Source organism: Brachypodium distachyon, chromosome 3 (assembly GCF_000005505.3).
Source record: "Brachypodium distachyon strain Bd21 chromosome 3, Brachypodium_distachyon_v3.0, whole genome shotgun sequence".
Classification (NCBI taxonomy): Eukaryota; Viridiplantae; Streptophyta; class Magnoliopsida; order Poales; family Poaceae; genus Brachypodium; species Brachypodium distachyon.
The window spans coordinates 57921179-57948285 of record NC_016133.3 but is presented as its reverse complement, the minus strand read 5'-3'; the positions used below and the strand labels follow the sequence as shown (position 1 = coordinate 57948285).

Genomic DNA, 27107 nt, shown 5'->3' with positions numbered 1-27107 from the left:
CCGTGCAGAGTCTTGGCATCTGCTAACTCTTCATTTTTCGCTGAATCACGTAAGATGTGGAACGGGGCGAGGAGGAAGACCGAACAGTAGAAACTATCCAATCAGAAATTTAGAATTAGGGAAAAGCGGAAGCATCAGAACCGACTTAGCAGTGGTATTTTTTTCTTCATAGAGAGACAGTGACGGCCTTGTAATCCATTTAGCACAGGTGGCTTTCGTACAGAGAGCTTAAAATACAACCATTGCGCTTACTGTTATGGTACAATAATCAGCAACCGAGTCTATATATTGACATACCTTCATCGTTAGGTGTGTGTATCTATCTGGCTCAGGTTCAGCTTAGGTCTACACATGGATTACAAAGTCTTGAACTCAGCTCTTAGGTAATCAATTGTTTGATCGCCTACTTATTTCTCATCATGCTTTCTTTTTTCCAAAAAAAACGTATTTCTCGTCAAAGGTATAAGGTACATTTTTGTTGATGGAGAACCCCTAAGAATCAAATTTGAGCTATCGAACATTTTCTCTCTCTTTTTCTCGAAAAGAAGAACATACCTCTGAGCCATCGAACATAGCATCAATATATATTCTATAGATCTCTTTTATTCTACAACAATAGGTAAAATAAGCACATAAAAGTAAAAAACACATAATTCGTTAACCAGAAAAATATGTTCTTTGCATATGCCTATCAATAACACACTAGCATATATTCTTTTGTTTTTGAAAAGAAAGACAAAGCCCTCGGCCCGTGGATCACGTGAGCACGACATTAAGCTTCATCAAGAATGTGGTAAGCTTGCCACCTATACTTGTTGAAACAATCCCATACAATTGTCTTCAAACGACTGCGCTCAAACTCCGGAAACCCAAACCTCCACTTTTGCATTTCAGTAAGGATCAAGTTCAAAGCCATCGCGACACTGATAAGATGGAGACTCGATAAGATGGCAGCAATGACTCGATAAGACACGTACAACAATCCGCAGCTCAAAATGACAAACCAACACACAAGACCGATTTATTAGACGAGCAGTGCCATGCAGGCTAGTTTACGTACAATCATCCAGAAAAAAGCGACAGAATTCGCAGTTTTATTTCCCCATCAAACAAGAGGGGCAAGACAAAGACCTGCGCCTCAGTACTCTGCTCCCAGGAGGGCAAGGAGCATATCCTCGTAGTCTCTGGTTGTGTCTTTGGAAACAGCCTTCTCCAGCGGGACGCTGTTCCTCTTCTGGTATGCCTCCTTTATCAGCTTCAGGTCCACCTCGGCGCGAGTGGTTATGATCCTCGTCAGCGAGTTCTCGTCTGTGCCCACGCCTCCAAGAGCCAATCGGATGATTTTCTCGAAGTACCTGTCGGGGCAGGTGAAGCACCTTATGATCGCCCTCAATGTTGCCTGGAACTCGTCCTTGGGATCAGCCTTCAGATCCTGTCAGTGGGGACCAAACAACGTTATGAGAAACAATTTCTCATCAAAATGTGAAGTACAAACAATTACTCTTTTACCAAAGTATAATCGTTTTGGTTCTAATGAATATGTACAGGGAGAGTGTTCAACAGCGATCATATAGTTTGATTGGAAAAAGGAACTATAAGTAAGAGGAGGTGAATAGTTATTCTTTACCTTAGTGATGGGATGACTGAACTGATCATTGTAACTATTGAATGTTGCAAGCAGCTGAGCTTTGCTCCTTGTAGTGAGAATCCTGATGATCTCATCATCACCGTAAGCCCCATCATTGATCTTCTCATGGAGTATCTTGGCTTCAGAGTGTGCCAGAGATGTATTCACCTCCGGGCCATCATAGCGGTATGCACTTACCAGAGGCACCAAAAGCTGAGATGAAGAAATAACATTAAGAAAAAATTGGATGAGTGTTCTCTCGCAGCACGAGTATATGCAATTAAGTATTTCAGAATTTTAATCATTTCGACGTGCAGATATACATATGTATCGTCAATCTGAAGTGAAAATCGTGATGCCATGCTTAACTGAAGAGTGACATGTTCACAACCATAGAATTGTGATCGCATTTATCGTATAAAGAGAGATCAAATTTGACGAGTCGCAGTAGCATAGACAACTCAGATCGTATCATCTAACAACCGTGTATCTAGAATTATCTTATCAATGTTCCAACAAAGTGAAAAAAAGGCAATACTGCGTTATACTGTATCAGTTACAATGAAAAGGACGATCATGTGCTTATTAACGAGCCAGCTTCTAGTGCACTATACAATCATGAGAGCAAGAGAGTAAAACTTTACAAAAACACATATTAACCGATTGAGACCTACGAACAAGGATGCACTGTCCTGACATTCAAGAGACATGCAGACTGCGATCGATTAAAAAATTTAAGAGACGACAAAATTTAGACGGATTAAGACCGTTTTTTTTTTCCTCAAGCGCAGACGAGATCTGGTGGTACGAACTAAACACGCACGCAGAATGACGTAACAGGAACCCAATGATCCATAGGTAGGTGGCACGCGGATACCTTGCGGAAGTCGCCGGTGGCATGGGCGGCGACGTCCTCCTCGAGCGAGCGCTTGAAGCGTTCGTGGTATGCCTGCCTGGCGGCGAAGAGCTGCGCGGGCGTGCGCGCGCACGCGATCTCCACCAGCGCGCGGCCGCCCGGGTGCCACTTCCTGGCCTCCTCGCTCGCCAGCACCGCGTCCCGCTCCGCCGGGTCCAGCGTCCACTGGATCACCGCCCGCTGTTTCGAACCACCACGCACAGCAAAAACCGGATCAGACAAAAGAGGTCGAGAGACGCGCCGGATCGGGATGAGCCGATGGATCAACCTCGAATTTGCCGTGGATCTCGTCGCCGAGGGCGCGGAGCAGCTCCTCGCCGTACTGCTCGGCGTAGGCGGCGCGGATGGCGCGGCGCTGCGCGGCGTCGCGGTGCGCCAGGATGGAGATGATCAGCCTCTCGTTCGTGCCCCACCCTGCGGATGACATAGAACAGGAAATCAGATCGATTCGCGTGTCAGCGCCTTGGGTGATGATCCGTCGGACGAGGCCGCCGGTCGATCGAGAAACGGGGAAGGAAGGGAGGAAGGGAGGCGGCGTTACCTTGGAAGGCCTTGCGGAGCTGCTCGCAGTCCTCGGCGACGGGCGGGACGGCGGCGGGGACGGAGAGCGTCGCCATTGCTTCGGTTCGGTTCTTCGGTGGGGGGAAGAAATGGATGATGGGTTCGTTTGTATATAGGCGATTGGGGGGTGGTGCGCGCGGGGAGCAGACGCCGTCCGACCGGACCGGGCAGCGCTTCGGCGCGAGTCACCGACCGACCGACAGCCTCGCTCGCAGCTAGCATGGAGCGACCGGCCCCAAGTTCCGAACCGGAATGGAGTGGTTGGCTGGCGCTTTGGCCTTTGGCGACTTTAGTGGCAAGATGTTATTATTAGTACGTGTCTGGCCGTGGGTCCGTGGGCCGTGTCGTGATAGCCGCTGCGTGGGGACTACGGGGTGGACACTTGGTTAAGCCTGAGCTTTGCTTGGTTGATTATGGGAAAGAATTCAGGGCGTGCTTACCACGCTGTGCCGTGGATCATTTATTTGCATTTATTTACTGGCTTTTATTTGTAGCACCCAGCTAGGTATCGCCAAGTGCCAGCACGGCCAATATTGGATGGATGGCTATCCCGGACGGCACGTTTTTTGTTTCCTTATCTTTTCTCGTTGTTCAGAGACAGAGGGGTGTCCCGACGGCCACGACTTGTCGTCTTCTTTTTGTTGCGAGGAAACCTTGTCATTTCGAAAACTACCAAATAGCATCACGCTACCAATTAAAGTCACTGTACTGTAGACTTAAAAATAAACCAATCTAGCGAGTACCGGACAATCTGAGATGAACATAAACAAGAAAGATCCATACTAGAACTGAAAATTCTTGCTCCATTGCTCACATTTTCCAGTCTCTAGTAATGAAGCCGCGGGCAAACAAATCCGCAGACGTTAGACTAATCTTTTGAATAGTAGCACAAATCGTCTGCTGCAATGGTGAGGAATTCAATATCGCTAAACACATCATTACACGGACCGTCGAGCCCTTCTTTGTTCGAACTTAGTTTTTTTTTAGGGGACTTTGTTCAAACTCGGTGCCTGAGGTCAGGACGGCCCGTCCATGCAAGGCCCAGAGCTAGAGTCCTTGATTGCCTAAAGACATGGGCCATACAACAAAGGGCCACGAACAGAAAAATCAAGCTGGGTCACCCATCAAACGGCCTACCCCACAACGAGCCACGGCGCGGCCCGGAGCTAGGGTCACAACGACGTGGACCGTTCGACCGCTCCACGAGCCCATTCGCCACAGATACCTCTTTTTGCGTACGTCACCGCTGCTAAGTCATTGCCGAATGCCGATCGATATTCTCCTGCTAGTGCTAGTACAGTACTATTTCAGTCCAGTACAAACATAGTGTTACAAAGAACAGCTGGTAACGTGTCAAACAAATTAAATAACAGTTGGTAAAATCAATTCGGAGCGCAAAACTTTGAACGGTTCGATCGCCACACGAATTCGTGCAGAGTATTTTCGTTCCAATTAAAAGGACCTTAGCACGGTTTATAGCCTCGGCGCAACCGATCAATTGTGCGGTCTCCCTCAAGTGATACACGGTAAATAAATATAACAAACCCACGCAAACGTGTCACGTCCCTTCGACGCTCGAGTCACCGCAGCACAAGAGGTCAAGCAGCTATTCGATCGATCAACCCATCGCATGTCACGTCCACGACGCTATTGTCACGCCGATTGATCACACATGCACACACGCCGACTGACGCCCAAGCGTAGCTACTTCCCGTATGCACACCGCGTGCACCGTCTTACCTTCTCGATAAAACCTTGCTACGTCGCTGCCGATCGCCCGATCACTTGTCCTTTAGAGTTGTCAATCAAAAAAGGCACAAGCCGAACACAACCCATCGATCCATCGGAGGCAAAGCTAGCGCGCATATATCACCCGTCGACACGCGTGCTGAGCTCTCACGCATCGTCGAATCGATCGATCATTGGTCTCGCTCCCAACGATGAGAGCGTCAAGCTAAGCAGATGGCCGCGCACCACCGTTGGCCGTTCTCGTGAAAGACGCGGCCGGGACAGCCTTGCTTTGCCTTGCCGGGGCTGTCGATCGGTTAGGTTCTTAGGCAGAAAGTGTAGCTCTAGGGCAAGGAAAAAAAGAAGCTACTCGTAGCTAGCAACAGATCGAGCCGGTTCCACGCACGTCCGTTAGCTGGCTGCCCGTCTGGCTAGGAAGCAAGTACTACTGTACTTAGTTGCTATATACTGTATATATATACCCGTCTCACGGCAGGGCGTCGCGGAAAAGAGGTCCCGACACCATTCAGTTTCCGGCAAGGATTGCGCTGGCTTGGCAACGTGGGAGAAGAGTCGTCCCTGCCCCGAGCCAAGCTAGCTCTAGCTCGATCGATCTAACGACAGCTAGCTACACTAGCCGCGCCACTCGATCGATCAGCTGACGGCACTTTAGCACACGCCTAATCGATCTTATCTTGTTTTACCAAAATTGACGAGATCAGTTTTTTAATTTATGTGTGTACCCATACGTGCAATCATACTACACGTACGTACGTACCCACGGCGCCCCACGTATGGGAGAGTAGTGTTCCGTTCTCTGACACGCCTAACTCTTTTCACGCAAAGGTGGAGCACCGAAAGCTTGCAAGTACGTATTACACGGTACACGGCCAGCGCCCCCCGCACACTACTTCTTCCTAGCAAGAACTGAGCTAATAAGGCAAGCTATATGCCAACTTGCCAAGGCTCGAGTCGACAGGCAAAGCCAGCAGCTCGATATAAGGCCCACCATTCTGGTAGTCCGCAAACAGTATTCCACTCCCTTGCTTTGGATCGCTTCTGCAAACGTCCCCACGTACGGCCACCCGGCGGCCCTTGATTCCATCTTCTCCGGGCTTAGCTCCGTTCGCCTCTCCGATTTCTCCGTTGCTGTGGAACGATCCATATATTGGATCGATAATTCGACATGCATGCGTCGATGGGAAGGAGAAGAAGGGGCTTCGAACCCCGCGACGAGGTATTTTCCTTGCTTCATTTCAGCTTCCTCTAGCTTGAATCCCCTCTCGTCGCATACTATATGCCTGGTGACGTAGCTTAACTGAACCCTGATAAAAGAGACGAAAGTTCCCGTCGTCAACCCCCTGTGTAAGACCGATCGGTTCCATTCTTCTTTCAGACCACCCACTTCGTTATGGAGGACTTTGCTCCAAGCAACGATGGGACCATGCTGGTTCATGGCCGTGGCAAATCGAAGATGTACCCGGCTGGATTTTCGACGAATTCGACACCCATTCAGAGCAGGAGCGTCGAGGAACCCTGCGGAAACGGGAATTTTGTCCACAAGAACGATATAACTGTCCTCCCAATGAGTACGCCATCTACTATGTTTATCATACGGAGTACTCATAATTCTTCGGACATGCGTGATGTGCCATGTTAGTGGATTTATGAATAGGATGGCCAGTTAGTTAGTTTACCTACAGCTATCTGCATCAAACGCGTGCAGGTGCAGAAGCAGGACTGTTCTCTGCCGATGGATACGCTGGAACCAGCGGCGTTTCAGACGTTTGTTCGTCAGAAGAAGGCAGTACTGCGCGGCCACAAGATGAGCACGGGAACAAAGGGGACGATCTGTTTCTCCTTGATTGGCCTGAGCTGGGTAGCCTGGAGGATTTCGAGACAGACCTGAGGTGATCATCTCCTGCTGCTTATTTTCTGAATCCAATTCTTAGCATTAGATAAATCGCCTTTTTTTTTCTGAAGCCAATTCTTTCCCCCCATCTTGTGAAGAAAATTCGATACGACCTTCGAACTCGACAGCGGGAGCAATTATTTTGACGACCCAATGTGGCCTTCGATATGCTCGCCAGATGTTCAGCTTGTACCAAGGAGCCGCTTTGACAGTCCCAATTCTTCAGCTGTCGCAAACGAGACCGCGACTAATCCTATATCAAAACCAACAGTTTCAGTTCCTGACACTACTGACCAGGTACTTTTCAGACTCTCGTATATCTTCCTAACTACTTTCCCTATCAATTTTGAAGGTTCGATGATGCAAGGGTTCTCCTCCGGAGGGTAGCTTGTCGTCGATCTCATCTCCAGAGCCAAGATCTCTGTGCTCCAGGGATCACATTAATTTCCCCGTTCACCTTCTGCAGATTAACATGGCAGATCCTCTCAAGACACAACAGCCATCCATGAACAAACGAAGGGATGGGCTGCCAACGAACCGTTCTGCTTCGGTGGAAACCGGCCGCCATTTTGCTCCTCCACGGCATGCAGAAGATGGCCTCTCGATCTGCGCGCCGGATCTCGTCATCCTTGGTTCGACGAAGAAGAAGAAGCCGGACGCAATGGCCCCTGACATGATCCTGGACGAAATGGCTGGGAACCCGCTGGAGATGTACTTCCCTCCATTGACGACGTACGAACAGCTTCCTGAAGACCCTCCTCGCTCGGCGGCCATGGCTCTGGAGGCTGTTGCGGCCGCGCCCGTGAAGCATCTTGGCTTCCAGAAGCTTCAGGAAGGCATGAATCAGGTCCACCGACGTTCTGGAGACTGTGCTTCTCTCACATTACTTTGTTCACAATCACAACGCGTGTGTTTAATCATTATCGTGTGCATAAACTATTCTGATCTGCTTTTGCAGTTGGACGTGGGAACCAAAACGTGCATAAGAGACGCCCTGTATCGGCTGGCCCACAGCGTCGAGCAAACGCATTGCGTCGGCCAGCAGCAGCTTACGGGTGGAGGAATCGTGGGATCGTCAGGACCAAACAGGTACGCATGACCGACGTCGTCTTTTCTTTCGTTGATGCTCTGTAGTCACTGTAGTCTGTAGTTCGTCATTGGCTCATTGCCAAGTGCTGATGTGTTTGGCAGGTTCGGAAAGGGCATACGGACCGAGACGCAGGCGAGCCCGATGGACCGCTCGGTGGCGCAGCTTCTCCTCCAGAAGCCGCCGCTGAACCGGAAGACCAGTTCCCAGGCAAATCATGTCACATGATTATCTTATCTCCGGCCTTCAAGATTCATATATATGGCACAGTTGATCCATTGTTTCACGTGTGCACTTCATGCTCATTGTAATGCAACGTACTGTATATGTACGTACGTATGTGAATGTTTTTTTTTTAGAATCGTGTATGTATGTAAATGTGGTCCTAAGCAGCACTACACACATGTCTTTGACAGCTCGAGTTCCCCGCCACGTGTCTAATCAGCCAAATTCCGAAAAAAATCGACACCATACCATACATACAAGATGCATTGTGTATTGAAAAGTCATTTCACGGCGTATTATTACAACCGCCCTTATTACGAAGAGGTTGTCGAAGGTTTTAACAGAAGATGCGACGACCAACCGTAACTAAAAACATACGGCTCAATAGCAAAGCCATTTTCTTCGATGATGGCTGCGTAAAAGTTGGTTGACTTAATGTGTGGTGTTGGCCTTCTTGCAATTAAAGGACGAAGTTCTTTTATAGTTCAACAAGAGACATGCTTCAACGTTTGTGTTTAAACATGCTTCCTCATACCATGTACATTGCTTCAGCTTTTGAATATTAAGTAGTCCGTACATTACTTTGCCTTGAAATGACTATCTAAAGTCTGCAAATTAAGGAACAATGCTGGAGCAGTATACAAACAAACAGAAAAGTGATCATCCCAAGATGAGTTCTACAAGAGGCCTGGGTCCAGACTTGATCATCCTCCTGACCACCTTCTCATCACGATGGCTCCACGGGCACTGTTGCTGGCCAATCATCTCCCAATCCCAGAGCCCATCGTACCGAACGCGACCATCCTTGAGCAGAGCAAGGCGTTGCAACGACGTGCACGCGCCGACAGCGTGCCTCAGAAACGACTCCACATGGCGCTGCGTGAATCCGGCCATGACGATCTCCTTGATGCTCCGGTGCCGCCACTCCTGGCTCTTCCTCGACCAGATCACCCCGTAGCGCTCCGGCTCCTCCTCCGCGTGAGCCACGTGGATGTGCAGCACCTCCAGCGACGGCGTGTCCATCAGCAGCACGCGGATCCAAGAGACGTCCCAGTTGGAAGGCAGGTCGGCGATGAGGAGACTCTTCAGGCCGTGCAACGGCTTGTCCAGACGCTTGGGGTACATCCACGTGCTTCTCCGCCCGGTGAAACGGACGACGAGGCTCGCCATGGCCGGGGACATGGTGCCGACGAACTGGCCGAGCCGGTCGTGCCGCGGCGGCGCGATCGGCACGTCATCGTCCACGTGGAACGTGAGGTTTGTGCGCGTGAGGCACGGGACGGAGCCGAGCACGAGCTCCACGGTGTTTGTCAGGCACGCCAGGCGGGCGAGCATCGGGAGCGCGCGCAGCTCGATCGCCATGAACGAGCAATCTTCCACCACGAGCTCTTTCAGCTCCGAGCGCGGCGCGTCCACCACCAGACGGTCCTGTGCGGCGCAGCGGCAGGAGACGAGGCGCAGCGAATGCAGCCGCGCGCACTCGCTGAACGCGCTCTGGTAGACATCGACCGGCGTGGAAGCCGGCATGTCTTTTAAGACCAGCGTGGTGAGCGCGCCGTAGCTGGCCAGCGGCGGCACCGTGCAGTGGCCGCCCAGCGTCAGGCTGCGCAGGCGCGTCCTGTGGGTGTCCTCGAGGCTGTCGTGGGGGAAGCTGTAGGCCGGCGCGTGGCCATTGGCATTGCACGAGGCTGGCAGGACGACGACCTCGAGATCCGTGACTCCCCATGCGCCGACCGCGGCGGCGATCAGGCGGTCCACGACGCCGCCGTCGTGCGTCTGGAAGAACTCGAGACGGAGGGTCTTGGCACGCCGGCCATGGCCGTCCGCGTCCAGGAAGCCGGTGGCGCCTTGGACGAACGACCGCATGGTGCCGAGCTCGCAGTCCGCCATCAGGGCGTCGAGAACCGCGGCGAGAGACATGTCTTGCGGCAAGTTGCGCCGGCGGAGCGTCACGGTCCTGTCGTACTCCGGCGGGAGTATGTCGCTCACGCGCAAGTCGAGAGCCGGCAGCTTGCGGGTGACGCGCGCCCAGCGCCTGGCGAGGACGGCCGTCGACAGCGCCGTGCGCGTGTCCAGCCTGCTCAGGATGAGCCGGATCACCCGCTTCGGGAGCGCGCTCAAACGGTCCTTGCCGCCGCCGGCCGTGCGCACGCGACGCAACCTCCCCATGGCAGCAAGCAGACGAGCAGATTTACTCGGCAGTTTGCGATTTGCGATTTGGTACTCCGTATCCGGTAAAGCGCCAGGGAGATGTTGGGGGCTTAGCCGGTTGGGGCTATATAGGCACGATCGGGGCCGGAGCAGAGTTCGATTCGGACGGGAAATTAAGGTCTGCGCAGCAGTTCGATTCGGAGAGGAACTACAATGTCGGCGCAAGCTCGCGATCGGATCTTACTCCCGAAGCCACCGTGGAATCGGACTACCAATCCCATGACGTGCTAGCCGTGTGCCCATATTTCTCAATTTCTGTCATGTGTTGTGTGTCGTTGGCGCAAACCTTGGTTCTCTGACTATGCAACAAAACTCTGAACATACGTCGTAATTGGTTTTTTTGCCGGGCCTTTGATCAATAATTGGTTATTGTAATATACTCGTTGCCTGGGTTTGCAAGGCTCTCATAAAATTTTGTGCCCAATTTTGACGAAAATAATTACATTAGTAATACGAGGTTATTATGACACAAAAGAATATTGTTGAATTCACATAAAAAAATTCTGGTGACCAAAAATTATATTTGTTTGCAGGTTTACGCTAGACCGGAATTTTCACCAGATACGTCGCCATGTTTATTAGGGTTTTTCTAATTGAGAGTGGGGTGGGAATTTGAAAATATACGTTAAAAATTAAAGAAATGGGACAAACGTCTAGACTTAGTGGAGCCATCTCAAAACAACATGAACATAGTATAAAAATAAAAAGATTGAAATTTTGAGTTGGGTCCGCCCTTGCCCAGGCTTGGTATGAAGCTTCTCATCTAAGTTGCTAGACTTCTTACAAACCTTGCACTAACCAAATAAAAACCTTAAAATTTGGTGGGAAAAATAAGAAATATCAATTGGACTAGTTCCCGATAGAACCTCTCGGTGTCGAACCTGCGGCGATTTCCTATTTTTTCCGTCGGTGGCGTGGGGAGATTTTCCAATCACCTATATAGCATAGATAAAAAATAATCAAAATATCAAATAAATAAATTTGTATGAATCTTTTCACCGTTGAGCCACCATGAAAATTTTAGCTGGGTACGTCACTGTTCTCCATGCTCTCTTCTCCATGCTTTTGGTTATACCAACATCCGAGCGCCAAGTCGCCTCCAAATCGACCGCAGAGGCGTTTCTCGGAGTTTGGGTTATGATATGGATTTTGGGTTGAAGTGAACTTACTTCTTCAGAAGTTTAACTTGGAACAAAGTTAGAACATTTTTTATTTAGAATGGATAGATAGTCATAATCTATAACACAATGTTAGATCGAAAATATCCCCTACATGATTAACCACACGTTTCGTGTCCTGCGATCCTGCAATATGACGTGAAAGTCCGTCGAACGAGTCAGAAATTCAATTCAGAATCATTCGTCGGTTAAACTGTTCCAAGAGTCTCCTCCTCCTCCTTGCCTGCCCGCGCACCGCGGCCACGGTAGCAACCGCCGCGGACAACACGAAGCTTACAAAATTCCAATCCAGACTCGCCACCAAACGGCAGAAGCGAGGGTGGGGGAAAAAGCGCAGGTCCAAATCAAGGCTCGTCTCGTCCCCTCGCAGCTAGCTCCGCCGTCTCCCTCCCCACTCACCGCCCGAGCGAGCGGCGTAGCAGCAAATCCCCGGCCCAAGCAGCCCCGGGAGCACCGGAGGCGCGCGGACGAGCTCGCGCCACCTAAATTCGGACGAGGATAGGGCGCGGCGGCGAGGATGGGGTACCTGCCGTCCCTGGGCAGCAAGGCGGCGCACTTCGTGTCCGACCTCACCACCGTCATCCTCAACCCCGTCTCCGAGCGCGAGCCGCCCCACCTCCCCGTGAGTAGTCCCGAGATCCCTCTCCCTCCTCGTCCTATCCCCCGCCCTCTTGTGCTAGCTAGAGTCAATTTCTGTGTCCTGTTTTGTGCTCCGTTGGCTGGCGCTCCCGTTCGTCCATTCGCGCTGGCTTGGTAGCTCTCGGTAGAGGCTGGTTGCGTGATCTGGACCGGGTTGGCCACTGGGACGTGCTCTGGTAGTAGGGTTTGGTGGTGCAAATTGTTTGGGGGTTTAGGGATATCAGCTGTTGTTTGCTGCTAATTAGGACCGGACATGCTTATGCTTTGGTTGTTGTGTATCACACTATCATTGCAGGTGGCTCAATGGGGTGCCCGTGAGTTTCACTGTTTAATTTCGCGCGCGCGCGTGTGTGTGTGTGTGGGGGGGGGGGGTCGATCTATGTAGTGTTGACTGATAACTACTGATGATGTTGTCAGCTTGCCGTGCTGGAAACTTCTGATGATTTTGTCAGGAATGTGAGTTCTATGCGGTGTCGAGTATTAGTTACAGAAGATGTTGTTTTCTTTAGGATGTGATACTTGTAGCTGCAATAGTGAAGTTAGTTCACTTGAATGTTTTCTACTCTAGTACTGTAATTTTTTTGCCACCTCCAAATCTCATTAAAATCTCAGGAGGCGAATAGCTCCATTCCAGTGTTTGATGGTCATTCCTGATACAATCTTTTGCATCCTGTGAAGTTTTAAGAATGGTTTCAAACTTCTGATCGATAGTTCGTAAGAAGAAAACTGTAACTGCATGTGATGTGTTTGATGCCAAAAAAACAAGAGTAGCAAACAATGTTGATCATTACAGTTAGTAGCCCATGTTCCAGAATGTCTGGATTTCAATCTCTTTTGCTTGCTGTAGGAGGCGGACGAAGAGCAAGAAAATCCAGAGGATGACAAAGATTCGGAGCAAAATTCTGATATTCCTGATGGCCCTGATACATCTTCCTTTAGAGCATTCATGGTCTCATTTTTGTCACCGTCTAGCTCATTTAAGGATTCAATGGAGATAATTCCTGAGCAGGATGGGGAGATGAGTTATCCAACTTTAACACCAGTGGGGAAGGCAACCAAGGGAAGGACAGGTCTGCTAAGTAGAGGGAAGCATTCCATTGGAAAAATCATTAACAAAGCGGTTAGAATTGGCGGCTTCAAACAAAATCCAGAGCCCAAATTTGAGAAAGAGGTGGTAAATCATGCTGAATCAGTTGCACCTGTATTGGAGCTTGATGAACCAAAGGAAGTTAATTCCTTAATCAATTTGCCAGCTATATCAGAGCCATCCATCCTTTTGTCAGACATGATGCGATCCATGCTTTATTCCTCTCTTCCTGTTCTCGCACAAGGAAGGAGCTGGGTTTTGCTATACAGGTTCAGAATATGTCTGCTATTGTTATATTTTATGACTGCATCTATTTACTATCATCTAATGTTCATATTCAAAATTTTGCAGCACATGGAGGCATGGAATATCTTTATCTACTTTATATAGAAGGAGTATGCTTTGTCCTGGTTACTCACTCTTGGTACGTTCCGTAAGTAGCTTGGTGCTGTTCGGTCTGTTATGGTTTCATCAGTACTTGAAAGAGAGTAGCCAATTCTACTAATATTATGTAATTTCCAAAGAGTGCTTCTTTCTTGGTAATAATGGTTCTTATTTTATTCCGATGAAGTGCTAAGTTGTCACAGTATAACTTCTGTAAGAGTCCCTACAATTACATAATATCATCTGATGCAAATGCTTTTTTATTCGCTGCTAAGTTGGTAATTGGTAATTTTCTATTATTTATTTATTTGTTTGTTTATTGGTGTGTTCTCTAATAGGTAGTTGGGGATAAAGAGGGAGCAATTTTTGGTGGTTTAGTTGAGGCTCCGTTGCAGCCAACCAGCACAAAGAAATATCAGGTTCCTCCTGCTCATTCTGATCATATATTTTTTGTCACCCATCCACCCTCCACTGATATTGGTGAAAATTGAGTATTGCAGGGGACCAATAACTGCTTTGTTTTCACTAATTTACACAGCGACCCTGCTATATATCGGCCAACCGGTAATATGTACACCTATCATTCTATCTATTCCATGGGCTTTTTGCATAAGAGCATTAGAAACAGGCAAAATAAAAATAAAAATACATACCCACATGCATCTCTGTGCTTCAGGTTTCAGGGCTAGTCGATGTAATTATGATGCTGCTTGTAATTATTGTTGCTCCTTGAGTTCCTGTTTAGAATGATATTATCCTAATGTCAGCATATTTTAATAAATCATGACAGATCCACTTGATACATATGTTACTATTCAGAAAGATTTATTTGCCTTGTGCGGTTGTGCCAACAAGTAGCAATAACTTTACCCTCAAGAGAGCTCCTACCCTAATACCCTACTTATTATTTGTATGCATTGGCCCGTTCTAGTAAACTAATGAAAATATTGTGTGTTGCAGGTGCTAATAAGTATTTCACGGTGTGCTCTGCTGACTATTTGGCACTAGGAGGTGGAGGTCATTTTGCTCTTTATCTAGACTCAGACCTGTAATCTCTTTCTGGACCTTTATCACTACTATTTAGTTGTTCATTCATAATTGTTAATGCCTCACCTCTTCTCCTGGGCACTCTCTCTGCAGTTTGACTGGTTCAAGTTCAAATTCAGAGACTTTTAACAACCGGTGTTTATCGCATTCCCCAGACTTTGCGGTTAAACATGTTGAGGTACTCACAATATTGAAGCATTGTCTTTCGCTTTTCCCGGTGGTTAACGAATGCAATTACATCCATACTGCTCCAGAATATGAATAGGCAAAATACCACCTTCGTATGGCTGATGATTCCTCTTTGAATCTTTCTTCAAAAAATAAAATCTTGCTTTAGGCACTTGAGCATATGCACACAACAGCAATGGCAATATGAATGAAAAAAACGGTGTGTAATCAATTTATTGCTTTACGATCAAGCTATATGTTGCAAATGTAATTTGGGTTGTAGCTGAAATCATAGGGTCTTCAGAACTTTGAGATTTCTCGATCTTGTGTGATCCATCGACAGATTAAAGCGAATTCCATAAAAACTCGTTAGTGAGACAAATACGTAACTTTGTTTCCCTTGTACAATGCAGCTGTGGGGCTTCGTCTATCCTTCCAAGTACGAAGAGATGCTCACGATCTGCCGTACTGAGAAGCCAGGGATTTGCCGATTTTGAGTCGCAGAACCGATGGGTGTCACATCTGTACAGCTTTTAGTTCTTTGCAAGAATCGTAGTGAGCAGGATCCTGGTAGGAGTACTCAAATGTGGGAACTTTGCCTCATCGAGCGAGTCTGCTCATATTTGTAAATGCTGTATTTAATTGTGTTTGTCAGCGGAGCACAGACAGTTCTGAACTACTCCTATTGTTTTCTCAAGCGTTATCCTTTTAGGGGAGAGTTATTACACTGTCATAGGAGACGGATATATCAACTTAAGAGAGAAAGGTCGAGGTACACACGTAGAATTGGAAGGGAAAAAAACACGACAGTGCGCAGAAGAGGATTACCTCATTACCCTCTTCGCCAAGTACAGGGTAAATAAAATTATTTACATAAGGCTTATTTCCGTAGTACTCCTTCTGTTGTCCTTCTGTTGTCGAAATATTACATGTATCTAGACATTTTTTAAATAAATAAATCCTTTTTTTCAAACTTCAAGAATTATGGAGGAAATCAAGTATCGGCAATAACTTTTGTAACAAGAAAAGATCAGTAAACCATAAATCTTTCATCACACAGTTGCTCAGACGATGCAGATAAAGAGAAGCAAGTATGTTTGAATAAGCTGAACAAAATAGTGCCAGTACATTTATTTGTCCTCACGACTTAAAAGTCGAGATTTCAAAAGATACAAAACAGAGAGTTGTTGAGACTTTTAAGAGCTCAGCAGTGCTATTCATTTTTCCCAGGTAACAAAACAACATGCATGAACCACCAGTGAAAAAAATGCAGGTGGTTTCACAAGCTAAAAACAAAAGTATGAAAGGATGAACTAGAAAATACATCACTCACAGAGAACAATTCTACGGCGTCCAATACTGAACTTCTACCTGTGATCAGGTGGCCTGGGAACAAAAAGGAGAGCCACTTGACTGCGGGATCTTTTGGGTGTCACAGGGAGGTGAATAGGAACTGAGAACAGCAATGAGATACTACTATCTACAGAACTATGTTGACATTTGACTGCTGAACCCTGAAGAACTCTTTGATGCTACTCTTCTGTCATTTTTTATTATTATGATTGTTTAACTGAGAAAAGTTAAATACACCGTCTGTTTTCTGCATGATGGGTTGTTTCTCATCACTTGAAGTATGATGATATGTATAGTCTTACTCCAATGTCCACCTGACAATCCTCACCACCAATTGCATGCAGAACCACGGGAATGTCGCTCAAGTAACGTATCACCAGGGGCAGAACGGCTGGGGCAACTTGAGCCTCCACTGCGTCATCGCTCAGCAAAACTGAATCGGCAGTGGGGTCGCCAGTCCCTGTTGCTCCTGATTCATCTTTGTCTTCAGATAACATTAACTCGGATGGGTTCACCACCACAGCGACTTCCTCAATTGCTCTACTACACTTGAACTGGCTTCCTCTCCTTTGGGCAGGCTTGTTCCTGCATGCATCAACCACTAATGTTCCAGTGGCTTCCAGCCATTCAATAGATAGGCCCTCCACTTCATCATAGTATATCCTTCGTTCCATCTACATCAGAAAATCATGATCATCAGATGAGCAAGAAATGCAAAGGATGACGTGCTTCTATTAGATGAGGTTAGACAGAGTCATACCGAAAGCTTGGGAACATAAACTGACATGAACCTTGGTCCAAGACCCAGAACTCTAGCATTGGAGACCTTGATCTGCAAAAGTAAAACCAGAAGCCTTTCAAAATAAAGCTTTAAAACAAACTCAGTCGGGAGAGGTAAAAGACTATGATGCACCATAATACCTCATTTCTCTTTAGTAAAGCCCACATGTAGAGCTTCTGTCCAGCTTCTTCTGCACGCCGACTAGCCCATTTTCTTTCATTACAATGTTCAGCAGCCTCCCCAAGATCATCAGAGGAAGGGAACTTAAACTTCTTAGCTGCAGCAGAGAGTGCTTCTCTTCCTTCTTTGGATTCAGCGGCATCCTTACTAAACTGGAGGCCTGTAAAGCATCTATCCATCATTTCACAAGATTTAGCTTTGACTCCATTCCGTACAGTGGAAACTTTCTTTTGCTTCAGATACATCTGTTCAGCCTCAATTACTGCATTCAGTGTCCTGTGAACAATTATATCAGGATATCTTCGAAGTGGTGAAGTGAAGTGTGTATATAAAGGGACAGACAGCGCATAATGAGCCCAATCATCGTTCTTGCTTATCAGGTCCCCTGTGCAAAAATATTCTGCTGACTGCATTTGCTTTGAAGCATAAAACATGAGAATATCAAACATGACAGGATCATTCTGTAACTTTTCCTTCATTCTAGAAATTGAAAGATGAAGTTGACCAGACGATGAAGAATCCAATTCAAAACCATTTCTAGCACAAAATGCCTCAAACTCTTTGAGCTTCCGTGGGTTAGGTTCCGGGTGCCTACGAAGTAAAGCACAATCAGGGAATGCATTGGATATAACTTCTGCAGCTGACATATTTGCTAACAACATTAACTCCTCAACAATGAAACATGCATCATTCCTTTTATAGCGATAGCTATCGCATGGAGCCCCATCTTCATCAAATAAGATCATAGGCTTTGCAGTGTCAAGAGAAAGAGCTCCACCCTTGAACCTAATCTCCTTCAGATTTTTCGTGATCTCATATAGGCATCTAAGAGACTTGATAATGTCTCCCTGTTCAAACATGCCATGCACTTGAAGAGACGCAGCTACGGATCCAAACTGACTGACATCACTAGAAATCAAATCTTGCACGAGATCATATGACAGCTTGCAGCATGAAAAGATAATGGTACGACCAATCCAGCGATTAACTATGCTCCCATGAGGATCAATGTCCCAAATCACTGAAAAGGCAAGCTTGTCTGCCCCAGGATTAAGCGAAACCAGTTCTGCTGAAAGTCTTGAAGGCAACATTGATACTTTACGTCGCAAGGTATAAACACTAGTAGATCGAATCTGAGCTTCAGCATCCAATGCAGTCTCTGGATGAACAAAGTAAGAAACATCTGCAATATGGACCCCAACACGGACAATTCCTTCAGGAAGTATCTCAATAGATATTGCATCATCAAGGTCGGATGCAGTAGGAGGATCTATTGTAAAGGTCAAGACATTTCTCAGGTCCTTTCTCGCTTCTAGTTCTTCCTGCGGAATCTTCCAGCAAACATCTGGGAGACATGCCATGGACTCAGGGGAAAATTCAGCATCAGATATTGAATTCTCAAACAATATAGCATCCATGTGTGATTCAACCTGTCCACCCTTTCCCAAGAACTTTACAACACGAGCCCAGGGAAAGGGACTTTCCTCATTCCATTCATCAATACATGCAGCAACTATTTCCTTCTCAATAGCTATATTACCTTCTTTCAGGCTCTGTCTGATACTATCTGGCAAAGTGCTAACACTAACAATCATCAAAGGGAATTTGGGATCAGTAGGCAAGAGATGAACCAAGCCTGTAACAAATGAGGATGCTATATGGTTCATCCTCTTTGAACCTTGCACATTCATCTGATTTCTGTGCGGCTCTCCATCAGGGAACTCCGAGAGAGGAGCAAGGAAACCTACAACGGCACCACGGCGAGAAGACATCTTTATGACTGATACTACTTTCCCAGTAGGGCGTCTGCTTGGGTGACTGTATATCACAGAACAGATCCTTTGTAATGCTATTGCAGCCTCGGTCTTTCCTTCATTCAAGTCCTCATAGCTCTCTGGGACAATAGCATGCCCATTTTCACACTTAACAGCTTGACTAAAACCACTGTTCTTGTGATGGTTATGCATCCTGTCCGAAACAGATAAGCCATTACTGCAATTCTCAAACCTGCAGCTGGTATCTGCTTGTCCTCTCTTCGAACTATGATTCCCATTTGTTTCACTAACTTCCCGAACAACAGAAACTCCTCCTGTGGCAGGGTTGCATGTGCTGTTTGGTCCTTTCATTCTAGTCCATTGAACAACAGGATCCAGTGTGATGGCAACAGTATCACCTTCAATCTGCAAGATAGAGAGATGGTAACATTTGAAGTTTTAAAAATCCATGTGATGTGAATAAACTACAGGAATAATATATACCATATGAAATGCAAGTGAGAAAAACTAATCAACAATTGTTCCATATCAAAGTAATATAGTAGCCCATCAGTACAACAGAATGCTTTCGTAGAAACATATCAACTAAAATATTTCCCCTGCACGATTTTTTTTTGTACAAAACAAAGTACACTCCGAGGATGCTTTCTGAGGATTCTAGTTAATAAGATACTTGCATACAGGATGCAAGTTAAAATTTGCCAGAGGCAAGGACAAAACAAGAGCACCACATCTGTAACAAAACATTTTAAAGCCAAAGTAACTTATCATGCAGCTTTGCTTGAATCATTTTCAAATGCAGGAGTGATTGAGGTAACCCACATACTAAACAATCCAGGCTTCACATGGTGCATGGACCATCCCATTCCATACAACATCATCCCACAAAGCACACTTTAAGTTAACTAAAACATCATGTCAAGAGCAGGCAATGTCTAATGCGCTTGACTAATTTGTGAGCAGCAGGCCATTCAAACTTTCTAGAAGTCTCACGAGCAATCAAGAGTTCGATCCAAATCAGAATGCCTAATCCTGCGGCATGGCAAATAAATTAACAGCAAATGATGCAAAACTGCAAAAAAATGACGAGCATTGTGCGAATTTCGTCCTGAGGCTCAACTTTACAATTCCTGGCACATAACAATTCCCAAATGGCTAATGAGTTAACAGACATGCATGCTGCATGGGCTTAACATGCAACTCAAGGCATGGCATGCTGAAGGTAACATCAAGGCTATGCAGCAGTACCCACTAATATTTCCATATGTGGTTGCTAGTTGCTACTAGTTACACAGTTAGCACTCGAACACTTGTTACTAAACCTACTCAGGTCTGTGCAAGTAGCGCGAACTCACCGCTCGGTTTTGTGCTGGCCCTGTCATGAGAACATCCACCGGGATGCCATCGATCGTGCAGTACGCCTACATATTCACACATTATTACAACCTGTAGCATATAAAGAGTATACAATGAACAATAAAATTAAGAAGAAGCCCATGCTTGCCTCGTTTCGGTTGTGAGCATTCACACGGAACTTCCCTGTGAAGACATGCCCTCTCTGCACAGCGCCCAAAACCAAAAAAACGCATCAGTTCACGCTACGTTGCTACCGCAAAGCTTGTGAATCTCTCGTGGCATCGACCACTGACCTGGATGGCCTCTTCCACGACCTGGTCAGGCCAGTAGGGCGGGAAGTAGAGCCTCCTGGGAGCTCCTCCGACGCCCATTCCCACCACCGGAGCCGCACGCGCCTGAGCCACCGCCCCGGGGAACGGCGCGGGCAGCAGCGGGCAGGACCGGCTCGTCCCGGCCGCCGGCTCCGGCTCCGCCACCGCTAGCGCGTCGAACCGGTTGCCCACGCGCATGGGCGGCGGCATCGATCTGCTCGGCCTCGGCCCCGCCATGTCCACCTGCGGCGCGGCCTGCGGAGCGGCGACGGGGGGAGCGGCCTGCTGCTTGGCGCGCCGAGCGGGTCGTCGCCTGCGCCTCCGCTCCTTCTCGGCGTCCTCCTCCGTCTGGGGCGGCGGCGCGGCGTGGGTGGGTGCGGTGGCGGTGTGCTCTTCGGTGGCCCTCATGCGCTGCAGCAGCCTCCTCGAAGAACCGGGCCGCGCGGGGCGAAGCTTCTCGAAGGCGGGGAGAGGACGGGAGGGGGGCGTAGATCTGGAGGAGGAGGCGACGTCTGCGTCGTCGCCCGATGCCGACAGGGAGGTGGGGGAAACGAGGTGTCGGAGGGAAGGAAGAGGATAGAGAGGCGGTGGCGTCGAGACGGGGACGGGATATAATAGTGGAAAGGAAGAAGCGAAGGGAGGGGAAGGGATGGACGGCGGGGTTTGGTATATCGTGGCTTGTGGGGAGTACGTGTCGTGCTGGCTGGCTCTTTTGCGTTTGCGTTTGCGTTGCGCGGCGAGGACGGCAGGTTTGGGGGTCCGGTTTGGGTTTGGTCGGCGACGGGTTGTGGCTAGCTACGCACACTTCATTTGCTTTTCCCTGTGCGGCCTCGTAGCTTTCCTCGGGGCAGACGGTTGTACTTGTCTCGGTTCAGGCTTTGTTCGCCCGTGCACGGCTCGGTCTGTATTTTTTTACTCCGTGTTCCCGTGGTGCCGCGCTGCTGGATACACACACTACAATGTGCACCACGCGCTGCTGGATATACACATTGTACTTATCATGATTTTAGTCCTAAATACTTATCACGATTCTAGTTCAAATTTACACTAAAATCGTTCCTAAATACTTGTCGTCGTTTTAGTTTAAATTTGTACTAAAACAACAACAAGTATTTAGAAACGGAGGAAGTACGTAGTAACACTTAATACGAGACGGAGGCTCTCGATGCATCATTTAAGCTCCGAAAGCATCCATGGTGTCCCCATATTTAGAGCAGTCTCGGTGCACCTAAACTCATTTTACCGTCCACAAGTTTGTATTAATCCTAAAACAAAAATCAGAAAGTTGATTGTCCCGATGTGTTAATTGTGCAAGCATTGTCATGGACAAAACTAACATGCATAATTGTGTCACAACAAAATCAAACTTAAATTCAACAAGTTAGGTAAAAATAAATTAAAATGCAATCGTGTATATCATCTTGTTCAAACCGACTAGCGAATATAACACAATTTCACTATTTGGAGTTGTCTTTTTTTTTTCTCTCCCTAAAGCTGCTTTATGTTTTTCAATTTGATTCTCTTTGGCATGATTAATTAATGTTGTGTATATACTATTGCACAATCTTTATTATTTAGCTCAAGGTTGGTCTGGTTCTACACATCCCGATGGGGATCAACAGGGAATGCTGAAATTTTAGTTCAATTTTCAAAAGGTCCCTCTCGATTCATACAGGGATTGTTACAAATATAAGGCCACGTTCGGTTGCAGGCTTGTAGCAATCGTATATTCGTATCAGACATTGGAGTGGATTGTATAGAAATTGAACTAAAATTTTGTCGCTTCCCTGTTGATACCTGCCAGGAAGGATAGAACCGAACGGGCGGCAACAGTGCCGTAGGAGTACCCCGTTTTCTGTTCCTGTCCCATTATCTCTCTAGCTATGTGGCATGTATCATAACCATGGGATAGTGCATCAAGATTCGTGCGCCCAAGACCCCCTAACCAGATAAACCCCCATGTCATCCCCTTATCCTCGAGCCCAAACTGCCGGAGCGCAAACGCGAGCTGAGAACGCAAACGCGAAGATGGCGACGATGTCCCTCGCCGCGGCCTCACCCCTCACCTCCGCTCCCCGCGGCGTAGCCGTATCCACGTCCGGCACGGCATTTTGCGGCCTGCGCGCAGGCGGCGCATCCGCGGCGCGGTTCTCGGGACTGGCGGCGGCGCCACCGGCGTCGGGGAGGGGCGAGGCGGCGGTGGTGAGGATGGCGAAGAGGGAGCAGGAGTTGGAGGAGATACGCGCCATGGAGACGGAGAAGCTGGAGGAGGAGGTGGTGGACCTGAAGGGGGAGCTCTTCCTGCTCCGCCTCAAGCGCTCCGCGCGCCAGGAGTTCAAGTCCAGTGAGTTCGGCCGCATGCGCAAGAGGGTATACCACTTAATTACCCCCTATGCTTGAGTATTGGACTGGATAGGCTGTATTGTTTGGGGAACTAGCATCTTTATGGTGGAAATGTAGTGACTTGTGTGCTACTCTTTTGCCAATTGGGCGCTTGGACTTGGGTTGGGGTGTCATATTGTTTGCTAGACACATGTTCAGCTTACAAAAAAATTCATCGAATTCTATTCCGTGGTAAAATGCTAATGATCTGAAATGATTCGTCTGCTGACTAGATCAGTGACCCTGATACTTTAGTGGGTAGTGCAAGTGCAGTCACATGCCAATTTGCCAGTGGAATGTTTCCTGATAGTTTAAACTTCAAAGCTAAATGATTCTCAGTTGCATTGTGTGGCTAAGTTCATGCCAAATCTTGTCATGTACCGATGGTTTGTGCTGGTTCCCGGACAACTCCTGTCTCGAAACCGCATTTCTTCTTGTGGATGCAAGTTTTTTCCCCCCTCTATGTAAGTGGATTTGAAGGAGAGCCAACATGAGTCTTTGATCTTTTTAGGCTTCTATTTCAACTAAATTGTCTATATCATTGTTTGTTATATACAGTCAACAATGTAATATAATGTTCGTCTTTGGGCCTTATGATACACTAATTAACAATTATACCCATCACCTGCTTGAACCTTCATCCCTGCACGGGGAGAACATAGGAAAAACAGTTGGCAGTGAAGTAACTTGTATTTTAGAACCTCAGATATGGCCTGTAATCAATAGGTTTATGATATTTAGAAATGAATTTGTCAAGTTATTATACTATTCTTTCACTTGCATCAGTAGCAGCATGTCTCTAAAATTGATTGGCGACTAATATTATCATCTCTACACTAGATTGCTCGTCTGCTGACTGTAAGAAGAGAAAGGGAAATTGAACAAGGAATCAACAAAAGAATGTCTAGGAAGCTTGACAGGAAATGGAAGCTCGGCATTGTGGTTAGACCACCACCATCTCTAAGGGAGAAAAAGGAGGACTAAAAACTAACAGAGCAGGCAATCTACCCAAGTCAGTTCCATGCAATGTCTTGAAAGAAGGTTTCTTTCTGTTTGTGGTTTCATCCCTTATCGTGATTTGTTCTGTAATTCAGAGTAACATTTTCCAAGTCCTTGCTGCCAGAACCAGAAGTTCTATTACCAATTCCTTTTGTAAATTCAGTTTGTTTGGAAGTTCTGCCTCTCTGTTCTATCCATGTATGCTCTTGTTTTCTTGCTGTATGAACTACGCATAAGGAGCATGTGCTATTCAGTTGTCAAGGCTAGGCAGCTCCCCATACCTGGCCTACATGCTTTGGCAGTATGTTCAGCTGGATCAAATTAGTGATTGCTGCCTGGATAAACTTGATTGCAGTTGAAAACTTTGTTGCACCATTTAAGTTTGGTGCGCTACAACTATAAACACTGTATACCGTTGTTGTGGAACTTAGGTTCCTGGATTACAAGAATAGTATTGGTACTTGCCAACCCCCAAAATACTAGAGCATCAAATGGTGAGACTGACCACTGGTGACACTCTGTTAGCTAAAGCTTATATAGGCTGGTAATTAGAAATGGAAGGAGCAAGGTACCACATTGCCTTCAACATCAAGCTCCAGAAAACACATGAATACTGTTTTGACTTTTGAGTCTTTGCCATGCAACGCACATATTTTTTTTTAACAAATAAGCTGGTCATTTGTTGTTTACTCGGTCTCCTTAAGTGTCCAAAAAGCTTATTTAATTCACCATAACAAAGTTTTGTATGAGTGTGCCCTTAATGGTTAACAAACTGCTTGAATCACCTTTGGAATAATCACATCAGACACCATTCATAGTGCTTACTTAATTTGAATCATGCTTCATTGCCAATGGTAAATAAGTGAACTGTTAAGAAGATAAATGGATGTGAAGAACGATCAGAGAATTCAACTCATATCTATAATAGTTTGGGGAGTTCTGCCTCCTTGTTTTGCTCAATTTACTATTAAAAAATATTTTAAAACTATGTATAGTTCATTTTTCTTGTGTTGGAGTGTCGGACACTTAGCTTCATATTACTGTTGATTTACAGCTTTTACTTTAGTCTCTTAAGTGTGCTGCAGTTTTTTTTCATAAAGCTTGCGAATCGCATTCATTTATATTCTTAACAGTTCACTTATTTTCAATTCTGGTCCTTTAGCGAAAATTGCAATTCTGGTCCCTGTTGTAAAATCCTAAGTTGATATGGAGCACAGGCTTCACCCACGAGACTTTGGTTTAGTCAATCCTTGTTCTTATTTTCTGCTCACTGTCTAGTCAGCACCTCAGTAATGTAGGTGGGTTCAATTGTTGGATTGATATGCTGACACTGAAGATAACATCCGTTCTTCTTTTTTGATAAAAGTTCCACATGAGCATTGTTCAATAGTGATGTGCTGATAAACTAGTTGGGTAGATAAGAAATAGAGGGGATATCAGCCTTTATACAAATCAAATGTTACTTCTTACTGTGAACAACAAAAACAAAAATAAAACCGAAGGGAAATCCATTTCCTCTCGGGAGAGCACTCTGTATGGTGGCAACACAAATGCCCAATACAGCTTCAAGTTACTAGGGCCTGCAAAACTATAATGGTCAGCATTAGTTGTCAACCTTTTTTTTTTGCGAAGAAGCATTAGTTGTCAACCAGCTTCACGTTATAGATTATTGGCTGTGCCTCCAGATGCATAATAACTAGCGAATTGCAGTTTTACTTGCTAAAGATTAAACAGGAAATTGCTCATGTCACACAGGATTAGAATCAGATTCCCATTGCACGATTACTTTCACCTTTCGTAAATATTTTGTTTCAGTCTATGTTAGGACCTGTTGATAACATCAGCGAAGATTACCGTTGACGGAAATCATTTTCTATGTATCCAGTCGATAGAAAAAAAGAACACCTCTAAATAAACCATGATGTTGCGATTAAATTCAACAGCTATGTGATATCGTATCAAATATGAAAATTGTATGAAGACTTATTCAGCAGGACTGTTTCAAATATTAAAGCATTGTGTGGCCTGAATAGGATGGGTTTGTCTAGTTGTGTCTTCTATGCATTTTTCTTTGCCAGTTCCAACTACTCTGTAATTTTCGACTTTCAATAGGTGTGCTACCTATGATTTCACTTCCATGCTCATTTTCTTCCACTGACATAGGAAGCTTAATGCAACAGCCAACCTGTGGCATCGATCATAGATAGCCCCTTGATTTGCTTACTTTTCTCAAATGTCCTTGGTTATACCAAAACTTAACCAAACTCTATTCACACCTTTATATAGAAAAATCTGAAAACTGGCACTTGTGAGTGTCAAATAAAGCTGTGCTGTTATTGTTTGATTTTAATTGAGTTTGTTAATGTTAGCCGTCAATGTCTTGGAGGAAAAGACATCAGCTAGTACCTGCTCACTAGAAAGCCTAACACTTTAAAATAACTAATAAGTAAATTTTAAACTGTTTCAAGCCTCAATATGTTTGATATCTGACAAGGACGTCATGACAACTGAAATGGGAAAACACTACCAGTGCTTCAGAAAAGCTGACGGCTCATGCATGATTAGTATAATTGAATATTAGTAGTGACATCAGCATATGTTTTAGGTGCTTGGATCCTTCCTATCATTGCTACTTGCTTTCTAGTCTCTCTTTTGACACGGAAGATTTTAGTCAACTTCCTATAACTGCCTAGGAAGACAAGTTTCTTTCACATATCTTGCAGCCTTCTACTGCCAATAGTAGCTTCTAGAAGGTTTCTTCTTTGAGCATCATATCATTTGTTCAATAAAAATGTTTGCAACTTGCAGAGAACACAAGCATTCTTTGAAAAACAACACACTGATCTCTGTTTCTTCTCTACATATTGAGGCATAATAGTCTTAGGCTGATCTGCAACTCTGTTCTTGTGCTGGTAATCAGTAAATCTTGATTTTACGATATGTTGATAGTTGAGTATTCAAATTGTGTTATTCTCTTATTATTATATATGGGTGTGGAGGTCTGCAACTAATACACGTTGGCATTTAGAAAATGGTTAGCATGCCACATGTTATATAGTACTATTCACAGGCCTGCAGTTCTTATAGCATTATAGTGACACAATATGTTATTTGGGAGTTCTTTTTTTGACCAAAACATATATTATTTAGGAGTTAGTGAGCAGGATTCTAGACTCCCATGAAACAATTAAACTAGGAAA

At 46.1% G+C, this 27107-nt stretch overlaps 5 protein-coding genes across 5 annotated transcripts; 3 read left to right on the top strand and 2 right to left on the bottom strand.

Annotated features, from left to right (window-relative positions):
- Positions 1–972: 972 nt before the first annotated feature.
- LOC100823884 (annexin D1) lies at positions 973–3241 on the bottom strand. The gene is made up of 5 exons (XM_003570573.4): positions 3085–3241; positions 2812–2957; positions 2505–2723; positions 1628–1840; positions 973–1432 (listed from the first exon to the last, which is right to left on the bottom strand). Exons 1-5 carry the CDS (start codon positions 3158–3160, stop codon positions 1139–1141), a joined length of 948 nt encoding a protein of 315 aa, XP_003570621.1. The 5' UTR covers positions 3161–3241; the 3' UTR covers positions 973–1138.
- Positions 3242–5816: 2575 nt separating this feature from the next.
- On the top strand, positions 5817–8252 carry LOC100839619 (protein LNK2). Its single transcript, XM_010238602.3, has 7 exons — positions 5817–6069; positions 6229–6421; positions 6559–6742; positions 6843–7041; positions 7211–7591; positions 7703–7833; positions 7936–8252. Exons 1-7 carry the CDS (start codon positions 6019–6021, stop codon positions 8057–8059), a joined length of 1263 nt encoding a protein of 420 aa, XP_010236904.2. The 5' UTR covers positions 5817–6018; the 3' UTR covers positions 8060–8252.
- Positions 8253–11628: 3376 nt separating this feature from the next.
- On the top strand, positions 11629–15495 carry LOC100823579 (oxidation resistance protein 1). Its single transcript, XM_003570572.4, has 8 exons — positions 11629–12067; positions 12932–13440; positions 13523–13595; positions 13894–13974; positions 14056–14119; positions 14516–14603; positions 14696–14780; positions 15184–15495. The coding sequence occupies exons 1-8, from the start codon at positions 11963–11965 to the stop codon at positions 15265–15267; spliced, it is 1089 nt and encodes a 362-aa protein (XP_003570620.1). The 5' UTR covers positions 11629–11962; the 3' UTR covers positions 15268–15495.
- A 353-nt stretch (positions 15496–15848) lies between these two features.
- Positions 15849–21174, bottom strand: LOC100839011 (DIS3-like exonuclease 2). Its single transcript, XM_003573024.4, has 6 exons — positions 20509–21174; positions 20364–20417; positions 20215–20280; positions 17045–19264; positions 16884–16955; positions 15849–16797 (listed from the first exon to the last, which is right to left on the bottom strand). Exons 1-6 carry the CDS (start codon positions 20932–20934, stop codon positions 16393–16395), a joined length of 3243 nt encoding a protein of 1080 aa, XP_003573072.1. The 5' UTR covers positions 20935–21174; the 3' UTR covers positions 15849–16392.
- Positions 21175–22493: 1319 nt separating this feature from the next.
- Positions 22494–24185, top strand: LOC100822960 (50S ribosomal protein L29, chloroplastic). The gene is made up of 2 exons (XM_003570570.4): positions 22494–22896; positions 23749–24185. The coding sequence occupies exons 1-2, from the start codon at positions 22555–22557 to the stop codon at positions 23890–23892; spliced, it is 486 nt and encodes a 161-aa protein (XP_003570618.3). The 5' UTR covers positions 22494–22554; the 3' UTR covers positions 23893–24185.
- The last annotated feature ends 2922 nt before the right edge of the window (positions 24186–27107 follow it).

What these genes read in the sequence shown, in the direction of transcription:
- LOC100823884 (XM_003570573.4), bottom strand. Translation starts at nt 3,160, where the DNA reads ATGGCGACGCTCTCCGTCCCCGCCGCCGTCCCGCCCGTCGCCGAGGAC. An exon ending in AGATCCACGGCAAATTCGAG is followed by an intron (nt 2,724 to 2,811) that starts GTTGATCCATCG and finishes GGTTCGAAACAG; the next exon opens with CGGGCGGTGATCCAGTGGAC. An exon ending in TCAGTCATCCCATCACTAAG is followed by an intron (nt 1,433 to 1,627) that starts GTAAAGAATAAC and finishes CCCCACTGACAG; the next exon opens with GATCTGAAGGCTGATCCCAA.
- LOC100839619 (XM_010238602.3), top strand. Translation starts at nt 6,019, where the DNA reads ATGCATGCGTCGATGGGAAGGAGAAGAAGGGGCTTCGAACCCCGCGAC. An exon ending in TTCAGGAAGGCATGAATCAG is followed by an intron (nt 7,592 to 7,702) that starts GTCCACCGACGT and finishes CTGCTTTTGCAG; the next exon opens with TTGGACGTGGGAACCAAAAC. An exon ending in GGATCGTCAGGACCAAACAG is followed by an intron (nt 7,834 to 7,935) that starts GTACGCATGACC and finishes TGTGTTTGGCAG; the next exon opens with GTTCGGAAAGGGCATACGGA.
- LOC100823579 (XM_003570572.4), top strand. Translation starts at nt 11,963, where the DNA reads ATGGGGTACCTGCCGTCCCTGGGCAGCAAGGCGGCGCACTTCGTGTCC. An exon ending in TGCTATATATCGGCCAACCG is followed by an intron (nt 14,120 to 14,515) that starts GTAATATGTACA and finishes TGTGTGTTGCAG; the next exon opens with GTGCTAATAAGTATTTCACG. An exon ending in CTTTATCTAGACTCAGACCT is followed by an intron (nt 14,604 to 14,695) that starts GTAATCTCTTTC and finishes CTCTCTCTGCAG; the next exon opens with TTTGACTGGTTCAAGTTCAA.
- LOC100839011 (XM_003573024.4), bottom strand. Translation starts at nt 20,934, where the DNA reads ATGAGGGCCACCGAAGAGCACACCGCCACCGCACCCACCCACGCCGCG. An exon ending in ATGCTCACAACCGAAACGAG is followed by an intron (nt 20,281 to 20,363) that starts GCAAGCATGGGC and finishes GTGAATATGTAG; the next exon opens with GCGTACTGCACGATCGATGG. An exon ending in CTTTACTAAAGAGAAATGAG is followed by an intron (nt 16,956 to 17,044) that starts GTATTATGGTGC and finishes TTACTTTTGCAG; the next exon opens with ATCAAGGTCTCCAATGCTAG.
- LOC100822960 (XM_003570570.4), top strand. Translation starts at nt 22,555, where the DNA reads ATGGCGACGATGTCCCTCGCCGCGGCCTCACCCCTCACCTCCGCTCCC. An exon ending in TCGGCCGCATGCGCAAGAGG is followed by an intron (nt 22,897 to 23,748) that starts GTATACCACTTA and finishes TCTCTACACTAG; the next exon opens with ATTGCTCGTCTGCTGACTGT.